Raw genomic sequence first — 10,131 nt, forward strand, 5'->3', positions numbered from 1 at the left:
TACGAACCCTTTGTACGAACAAAAGTAAGAGAAATTTAGGATAAGAATACGAATATGTTCTTGCATGAGGCCCAATGAAACTAATGTGACAATTTATCGCAATGACTTTAGGGGTGCGTTTTACTTTTATTTTGTTGATTCTTGATTTAATTTTATTTGTAACATGTTAATGTGTCAAACAATGATGACACTCAACTGCATGTTTAAAAATAAGAATATTAATAGCTTTACCCATGAACAGGTGCAATAATTAATTTTGATAAGCACCAACATTTGGGGGAGCATTTTTTCTGATTTATTGATAGGTCCACTAATAACAAACTGACATCATGCAGCCTTCATAATGTGTAATAATAATAAAATAAAATAGGTCTATAGGTTACTTCCTTCGTACCACAATTTCTACTACTTGCTAAAAAAATAAAGTTAAAATATACATATAAATCATTTTTATACTGGCCATCATAAAATAATAGATTATGCTTTTAAATCATTAATGTATTTCATGAAGATCACACAACTGACTAGAATGGATTAAAAATACTGATTTGAATAAACATTTTAGATTTCAGTCATAATTGCCCAGCAGCACCATCATCATCATCACTCACATCAGTGTCTCTTAGCTGCTGCTGCTTCTGATTCTGTATCCTTTATCAGGAGAGATGGATTCAGCATTGTTTTTTTACTGCCACCTGAAGTCAGTCAGCTTTGAAAATTTAATAAAATGTCATAAAATAACCAACAAAAAACAGATGACTTTTAGGCTCTGTTTTATTAGTGGTGATCCTAGATGTCCCATCATCTGATCTACTAAAAATTAAAATGATCAAACATGAACCCAGCTCTGTAACCCACAATCATACATTTTTGGATGCAGTCATTTTACTTTGATACAAAAACCCAACAAAAGTGTCTGATGTTTTATTCTTGATAATAATAATACCAGCTGATCCCTCTGTGCATTTCAGCAGATGTTGTAAATTATAGAAACAAATGTTCACTTCTTGCATTTTACATAATAATTAATGCTAAGCTAGCTGTAGCCAGCGGCTAACTGCACTAACTTCACACAGGGAAGAAAACTATCCTGTTGTGGAGAGAGTTTGACTTACTTTCTGCTTCTTTGTAAAGAATATCCTGATGGCCACAGTGTCTTGAGGGATCAGATATTGAAAACCACCACCACAGCAGCTGATCATCACCTGTTGCTCCTGCCTGCTTCTTGTTGTAGGTCACCAGGAAAACCCAGAGCCTCCAGCAGCATCACCCAACTTACTGTTTGTTAAAAGAAAAGAAAATGCAAAGTTTGATTTTCTGGCTCTGTCTGGTTTCTGACACGTTGAAGCCCTGCTCAGCAGGACTTCTCCCCCTGCGGCGCATGCAGGTACACCGGCATTTTCACGTGCATGCTTATGGTGCGTTTAAAGACGGCCCGGAAAAAAACGTGTGTTAATAAGTTAAATGGATATAATCAGTTTAAAAAGTGCAGGGACAAAACCACAGACACAAGAAGTGTGGCGACATGTCCCACATGTATCTTGCATCTGTTATGCGCATGTTATTTTACCAAGTAATACAAACAGCACCATTTTTTGTTTATTTTTTCCCCTTTCTTCATGGGCCCCCTAGTGAGCGTGGGCCCCTGGGCCCATGCCCAGAAGGCCCATGGGATAATCCGTACTTGATATTTGGTTATATTTGTTTCAGTCAGTGCAAGGGATAGCAGTTATCAAATGAAAATCTTTAGGGTTTTTGAACAAACTTACTTAATATTTTTGCATTTGTATAGAATATGTTTGATTCATTGGTAGTTATGCTATCCTATATTTTCTGGGCGTTTGGGGTGGTGTTTGCTAGTACCTTAGTGACTTGTTCAAGCAGATCCAATTCCTTGATATATTTTGCCATCACTAAACAACACCTGTACAATTGTGTGGTTGTTCTTCCAAGTGCTGTCATTAAATGTTTTCTTTATTGTTAATTTCACAGTTATCTAAGCAGACATGTAATGAAAGTCCTACCAGACTAACTCCAGGCACAGGATGTGCTACGTACATCAGGGCCATTCAACTGGCGTCCCGCGGGCCGCATCTGGCCTGCTTGTGACCAAAGTTCGGCCCGCCTATTTAATCTCATAAACCCAAATCCCCGGGTTTTTACATTAATTGTTATAAGTTCTTTTAGTTAAACATCGACATATATGATATTTACAGAAACATCAGAATCTTGGCTAGAAGCTGGTAAAAAAACATTTCAATGAACATCCAAGACTGTTAAAATTACAAGCAGTTGAAGATAAAACTATGAAAGTGAAAATAAAATTGGTAAAAAAATTTGACGAATCAGAGATGTCAAAATAATATTTGTGTGAAATATGAGGCACAACGTGCTATTTTTGTTTTTGATATTGTTTAATCATCACTACTTAGGGTTCTCTATGTTGTATTCATGATTAAATGCAGCAAAATAAACTATTTCAAAGGTAACAGGTCTTTGTAATACTTGGTTTATTTACATAATGACTTTAATTGCTGGACGTTTGGCCCCTCAGCTGTTGGCCTGCAGTAATTGTGCCCCCCGGAACAGTTTAGTTGAATAATCCTGTGCTACATCTCGCTGCTGCCTTCACTGTATGATTGCAAATAACAAAATTCTGTGTAAATAACTTTGTCATCGGAAATTGACAGCAATATAATTCCATATAAATTTCCCCTAAACTGGACTTCCATCATTTAGTTGTACCGAGAATAGAAGTCCAGTTGTTTTTGTTTTTAATTAGGATTTTATAATTTACTACAGTACTGGATGAATGAGAATCTACACCAGCACTGCAGTATGACAGTTTGTGAAATGGCATTTGCATCAGTTATTAATGAAGTTTAGAAAATTTCAGTTGTTATACAGAAACCAATCCAGTTTGGTTTTGGATGCATTCAGACAAATCAATATTTTGTAAGTATTGAACTCATTTTCTATAAAATGAGGTTCTACTATGAGCTAACCATAACAGGTAAGATGTCAGTTGTTCTGAATTTTTTTTCATTGAACCTTATAGCAAGAATAGCAAACACGTTGGAGAAGTACATTCATTTCAGCTAATGTTCATACAGCCATGCCAGTGAAACTATAGAGAATATTAAGAGTTTTTCTGTCAGAATTTGAGTGAAAATGAGATATTTCATTCATTGCCAATGGGGAAACATCTGTATTATTATTCATGTGCTAAACTGACCTTTATTTTAGTCAGTACTACTGTAGGAGAAGATCTGTCATCATTTATTTATACACTCTGTGAAGGAATTGAGCCATTATCCAGAAAATAAAACGCAGGAGGGAAAAGAGAGGGATTTTCTCTTCGTGTTTAATAGATAGGCAGCTTCTGTTTTGCTAGGCTTTGCTCGCTAATCTCATTAATCCGCCTCATTGTCTGCACTCTGAGCTGGTGTTCTGTCTTGCCTTTAAGAAGTTGTGCGTCCACATGTTTTTATTGCTCATTGATGATTGTTACCATTAAAGACTGAGTGACTGATGAACAGTCAGCAAAGGACATTATAGTCCATTTGGTTGACATCCCCAACATTCTCAGACAAAGCTAACGTAATAGAGCTTGGATAGAGGGAAGCGTTGCAGCAGAGGGTGGTTAAAGCGACTGACAGGCTGCATCTATTTTAAGAATAAACAACAGTAGTGAAAAGAGCGGTGAAGCAGAGTTTGATGGAAGCAAATTGATACAAAAATGTTGTTAGATTTACAGCGACGGGGAATGGCAAGATGAGTTGCGAACCTGCATTGAGTTATTGAACATTTATCAAATAATTGTACTGTATGGCTATATACAGTTTTTCCTTTGGATCAATTAGTTTTGTTGTACACATGAAAGCAATTTTTCAGCTAGCAAATCTGACAACCAAATTAGTTGTATTTGTAACAATATTCCATCTGTGGCTGTACTTGACTCAGTTGTTGACCAAATTCCTCACATTCCAGTTTCGTAAAGTCAGTTTATTAAAGACATATTCTCTTTTTACACTTACGAAGGTTTTCATTAAATGTATGTGATCTACTTAAAAATACATTTACAAAAAAAAAGCAAAAAGTCGGACTAAAAAACACAACTTATTGGTTTCAAAGACATGCTGCCACTCCACATTGGGGAAAAGGTGAGTTTCAATTCACAGCTTACTATTTGAACCTGTTTAAATGAAGGTTATTTTGACTGATCTTTAAGTACAATTTTACAACACGGGGTAATTGTAGAGTCAAAAAACATGCAAGTGTAATTGTCATCTATTAATCGTCATAATAATCACTATTAGCTAAATGCCACAGTTAATCATGATAAATTTTTTGCAAATATCGCTTAACTCTAGTGAAAACTTGCCAATAGATTAGGGTTGGGGATATCGGCAGAAACAATTAATCATGATTAATTGGGGTATTTAGCCATCAACAATTAATATGACAATTAGTCTCCTGGAGTCCCTGGACACCTGCATGCCCTAGTTACATGACCAATTTAAATCACTCTAGTGGGAAAGATTTGTTCTCTATAAAAATCTGTTCAAAATTGTGTCAAAAGTGCAGACTTCAGGCTATACATCAAATTTTAAATTGTGAAGTAAAACTGATCTTATGATGAATCAATTACCGAACAGTTTTTTTAAATGTTCATCATACTTGAAGCGGAGAGGAGCATCAAGCGAACTGACTGGGGAAATCTCCAGTCAGTCTGCCTGGTGGCATTATTCGTATTAATCCTCAAGTGCCAAAAAGTAATCGATTAATGTTTTTCTGATGATTAATTACACATGATATGATTTTACCCAACCCTACAATCTGCAAAAAGGGAGCAACTAAATAGTCTATTAGATCTAGGGCTGTCTGTGAATGAGTGGTTAGGGCAGTCATCCTCCAATGAGAGAGTTGGTGGTTTGATTCCCAACTTTATAGTTGCATGCAAAGTGTTCCTGGGCAACACTAAATTCTCTGATTTGCATAAATGTGTGTATAAATGTGATTTAAAGCACTGATTAGTCGCTATAGAATGATCTATACAGATTAGGTTTGTAGAGAGTGCTGTGTGGGTGGGTAAATGAGGGCACGGATTGTAGTGTAAAGCAATTTGAGTATCCTGGTTGAATAGAAAGTTGCTATATAAGTACAGTCCATTTACTATTTATGATCTATTAAGTCAGTAGTTCATCCAAATATTGTAGTTATTCGATTACATTTTTTTTGAAATGCCATAAAAAATTAACTGCAAATTCCCATTTCTGGTCCAGTTGTTTCACTAAAATGCAGCCCTCCATTTAGTCTTTCTCACTATTTGGTTATTAAAAGATAGAGCCATGTTTTTGTTAAATCAGTACAGTCAAGCTGCACAGAAAAGCTAGTACTGTTGTCTCGCAGCAAGAAGGTTGCAGCTTCAAGTCCCAGTTAGGACCTTTTTTGCAAGGAGTTTTCATGTTCTCCCAGTGCATGGGATGTGGAAGGTACTTCATCTACCTCATATAGCCCCAAAACAATGTTGTTAAATCAAGTCCAACACCCAGTACCAAATTCCCTTACAGGGTAATCACTGTTGTAGAATACAATGGGTATGTATTTTTTTTTTATTAAGGCCTAAGTGTTTAAAAATAAACCGAACAAACCAGTCACAGAAACACCCAAGCACATGGCCGATTATTACCGAAGACTGATGACGTCGCAATGGGGATCGTAGATTGAGGCGTATCCTAACAAGGACATATTTAAGTGGAGAAAGTTCAAGTGATTTAGAAAATATCTATGATGACTCATCGAAAAGGGATGAAGAAGGAAGTAGCTGTTCATAGTGAAACTGTTGCTCAATAAGGAGAGCCTGTTCTGTAAATGTCTAAGCCACCACAATGGCAAGAATAGGCAGTTCCACTGGAAGACTCATTGATACAGGACCAGACCTGGAACAGGTGGGTGTACTGAGTTGTCTTCCCCATCTGAGCGGACCTCTGAGTGGTACTCAGTAGGCCTCTTCTCTCCTTCCTTTATAAAACAAATAATGGAGCACTTCCTCGTCAGTCATCACTATGTCTCAGACTTTTTTCATCTCTGCCTCTTCTGTCTAAGACGGTCCTGATACCACAGCAGCATCCCCCACCTTGAAAAGATGCTGTAGCTTCAGTTTAAAAAATTGCATCATTTTTTGACTCAAGGACATTAAAACTGACTTAAGACTACACACTAAATAAAACTGACTAAGACTACACACTAAATATCACTAATTTCTCAAATCTCTTTACCCATTCTTGTTGTCTTTATTGTCGCCAAACTTCAACTTCTGTGGGTTTTTTTCCCTCTTCCTGTAGATTTTTAGGCACTTGGCAAATGACTTGGGGCCTCAGTGAGAAAGGAGGTGGAGGTTTGCTTGTTTGTCCAGCAGGGTTGATTGTAAGAATGAGTGGGGTGGGGGGTGGGAGGTCTCTTTGAGCCTGCCCATACCTTTTCAGCTGCCTCCAGCCTTGGGCAGTAGAAATGTTGGCAGTTTCGCCGGAATAAGTCCCTGGTTTGTGTTGTCTTATTTGAGGTGTATTTTACTTTGTTCAGTGTCTTGTCTGGGGTTGGGGGAGAATGGATGAGTTTTGTGTATAAATGTGGTGAGTGGTCAGTAAGACTAGAGCGTCTCATTCACATAACTAGACCAGTTTATTCACTTACAGCTCTAATAGGGGTTGCACCAAAAATTGGCTGGTGATTGGCATTGACAATATTTAGTTGATTAAAATAGGTAATTTGTGTTTTGGAAACTCTGAAAAGTTTTTTTTCCTGATTATTAAATGCACTATTGCCAGGTTGTAAATAAAAATTGAACAAAGCACCATTTGCATGAAATCAAACAGGTCTTCTATGTAGATGTAGTCCAGAAGATTGTGTTTGTTGTGGTCTGTCAGAAAATTAAAAGAAAAAGCATTTTGACAAAGACTTTTTGCAGCTTTTACTGTTCAGTTTTGTTCTTAATGTTTAATATCATGATGAACATTGCTGCAGCTTATTTTGAAATGAGGTCTTGTAAAAATGTGTGCATGAAAGAAAAGTAGTAGTAGTAGTAGTAGTAGTAGTAGTAGTAGTAGTAGTAGTAGTAGGAGTAGTAGTAGTAGAAGCAGCAGCAGCTTTGGTTAAAATAACAAAAGTCTTTTTTTAAAATAAAAGTTTAATATAAACTGAAACCTGGTAATCATAGTTCTTTGAGATAAATTAAAATCATCTAGAATTGGTCTCAGTCCACATAACTAAAATAGCTTCAGATCTAATATTTCTTACATAAGAAACAAGCATCGCAAAACCAGCAGAGTGACATTGATATGTTGTTGGTTAGAAAGATGCAGAACATTCTCTGTCCATTTTATTTGCCAAGTTGGCTCTGTGACTACATTGCCTGCTCAACAGCATAAAAGCTGTTAATCAGCACCAACCAGTTTTTCTTGTTTATTTTTTTTTTCACGCAATACTGATGCAGGAAGGTGACTTAATGGTCTTAAGTCTGTTTTAAAAAGTGCTGTGTGAAAAAGGCTAACGTTAAGCTCTTTGTTTTGGAGGTAGATCTGAAAAACATGCATGCTCACTGTCAACTCGTTCTAAAGTAATTTCCAAACTTTTGACTATGTTTAGAGTGTTGAATGGTTGACATTAGAGATTTAGCACTTTTCAGTTGATTTGAGTTGATCCCATGAATAGAAACACTTTACTTTAAACGTTTTTACTTCTGCTGTAGTAAAAAAGGATGGAAAAACAATCCACATCCAAAAAATTAAAAACTTCAGTGAGTGTGCACAAAGCTGCGTGTGTATTGTAAGCGTGTGTTCTTTGGCATTCCTGTGCACTCTTTAGAGTTGAGCACATAGTTACAAAAGCCCCATTGTGAAGTCACTCTTACAGAGTTGGTCTGCAGAGCTTTGGTTAGTGTGGGCAGGCATATGCTTGGATGGGTAGCTGGGAGGTGGCAGTGTGTGGAGAACGGGTCACAGAAATGAATAGACCCCAGTGTGTGCAGCCAGACCTCAGACTGCCGAGCAGGACTCAAAACTCAAAATGGGCTCAGCTGTTGCTGCACTTCTTTTCTTTTCCATCATCTTTGGTGAGATACTGATAATTTTGTCTGTACTTGGCTTAGGTTGACTTTTGTGCGCACATAATATGCTTTCTTGTAGTGAAAACTTTTTTTTTGCCATGTCACTTGACATTATGTAGTTGTTGATGGGATTGCCTTCAGGTGAGTCTATGTGAATTTAGGAAAGCTTGTAAAAAAATAATAATAATTTGACTTGTATAATTGACCTAGTCACCTAGTCAGTGCCTCAGAAGAGTGGTGATAAATGGTCACAGGAAAATTTATTCATGTAAAGTTGGAATTGTTATCGCAAGATTGGAGGTGTGAAAATATATTCCGCAAGGGTCACAAAAACCTGAGGCTATTGCATAAAACTGGGTCAAGTTAAATATAGTTCTACAAAATCTTTTACTTTTATAATTGGCTATCAATTTGAGTTTTGTTAGCTGCTAATAGTAAATACAGGAAGTGCAATACAAATCTGACTCGGTCATCTAGAAAATAAAATGTATTGTAAATATTGAGCATTTGCAAAAAATAGTTATGCAAAAAAATTGCACCCATATGCAGTATTATCAAACAATAAATGAACAAATTAAAAAAAGCTTTTTTTGTAGAGATTTTCTATACTGAGAAATCTTTGACAAAATGCAAGATGATTCAGGTGATCGTTTAATGAGAGAATTATTTTCAGGGCATTGCAATTAAGCATAGTTCAACACAAAGGTGGTCTTGACTGCTCCATCCATGGGTTTGTAAATCCTTGTAAAAAAGGCTCTGTTGTTTTTATAGTTTAAACATAAAAGCTTCTGATGTGTGTGACTGCTCTAATAACCGTGGTTGTAATTCTTAAGTACAGTAATCTTCTCCATAAACTAAGCACGCAGCTTTACCAATGGCTTCAGTAAATAAACACTTAAAGCCTGTAACTTGTTTGGTAGCATGTGCTGACAGGACTGTAACGTCCACATCTCTGAACTCCACTTACCAATGGAGTAAGGCCTCATGCTGCTAGCTCACACAGGTGGGTGCTAATGATAGCTTTCTAAACACCCAAGTGTTTACCTTCAAAATAAAAGAACCTTAACATCTGGTTTTGAAACAATAGCAGTTTTGGGGTTTTGTGTGCGGAAGGATTTACATTTGATTTTGGATTTTCAATTTTCCGTTGAGCTCACGTGGGCCACATGAGGGCAACTAAATTTTCGGATGCGACCAGGAAATGTCTGGAAATGTCACAAACTAGTTAAAAGATTGATAGCATGACTCCAGTATATCACTTACCGGTTTTATGTTGCTTTTCAAAGCCAGAGTTCACACGCACACACACAGAGTCCTAGGTTTGAAAGTCCCTGAGAACTACCACCTACAGTGCCCCACAACTGATAAGTTTTTGTTTCAAAAACGGAGCTTTTAAACACTGAGCTACATTTATTTTTTATTTTAGTTGAAGAGTTTTTAATTTTTTTTACTAGCCATAAAACAAAGATTTGCTGTTTTTTTTTAAGTTGTTCACAACAGGGTAGGTGGAGTTGCTTGTTTTCATCACAGCAGTTATCATTGCAGAGTCTGTAACCATGCTCCTGTGACTCCTGTAGTGTTTTACTCTTTGTTTGTTTATGCTTTATAAATTTAGGCTTTATAAATTTCTGCTGTCCCCCTTTTGTCATACTGATTTTAGCTTTGTGCTGTGCTGTGTCATTGTGTGCTTTCAAAATAGTGAACTGTTGTGTAATCATCTTAGACAAACTGTATTAGTTAGAAACATTGATTTTTGCTAACTTAGCATTGTATCCTGAACATCAACCTCTAACCCCATTCTACATTCATACCATGCAAACAATATAGCAAAGTGCAACAAAGACATTGCTTTTATCTTGAATCAGAACCAATAATGTTTTTTTTGTCAGGGTCAAGGTTAGGCTACAGAAATTACCAGTAAATGAATGGAAGTCAATACAAAGTCCTCATGGGGATAGAAGAACGTGTGTGTGTGTGTGTGTGTGTGTGTGTGTGTGTGTGTGTGTGTGTGTGTGTGTGTGTGC

General features: G+C 36.7%; 1 protein-coding gene across 1 annotated transcript in view; it reads left to right on the forward strand.

Annotated features, from left to right (window-relative positions):
* The first annotated feature begins 7,781 nt into the window (after positions 1–7,781).
* pxylp1 (2-phosphoxylose phosphatase 1) overlaps positions 7,782–10,131 on the forward strand; it is a 24,515-nt gene continuing 22,165 nt past the window's right edge. The window contains exon 1 of the mRNA XM_014016653.1: positions 7,782–8,113. Within this exon, the coding sequence (XP_013872107.1) occupies positions 8,068–8,113 (46 nt within the window). The 5' untranslated portion in view covers positions 7,782–8,067. The remainder of the gene's footprint in view (positions 8,114–10,131) is intronic.

This window comes from Austrofundulus limnaeus, unplaced genomic scaffold, assembly GCF_001266775.1.
Source record: "Austrofundulus limnaeus strain Quisiro unplaced genomic scaffold, Austrofundulus_limnaeus-1.0 Scaffold150, whole genome shotgun sequence".
NCBI classification, from domain to species: domain Eukaryota; kingdom Metazoa; phylum Chordata; class Actinopteri; order Cyprinodontiformes; family Rivulidae; genus Austrofundulus; species Austrofundulus limnaeus.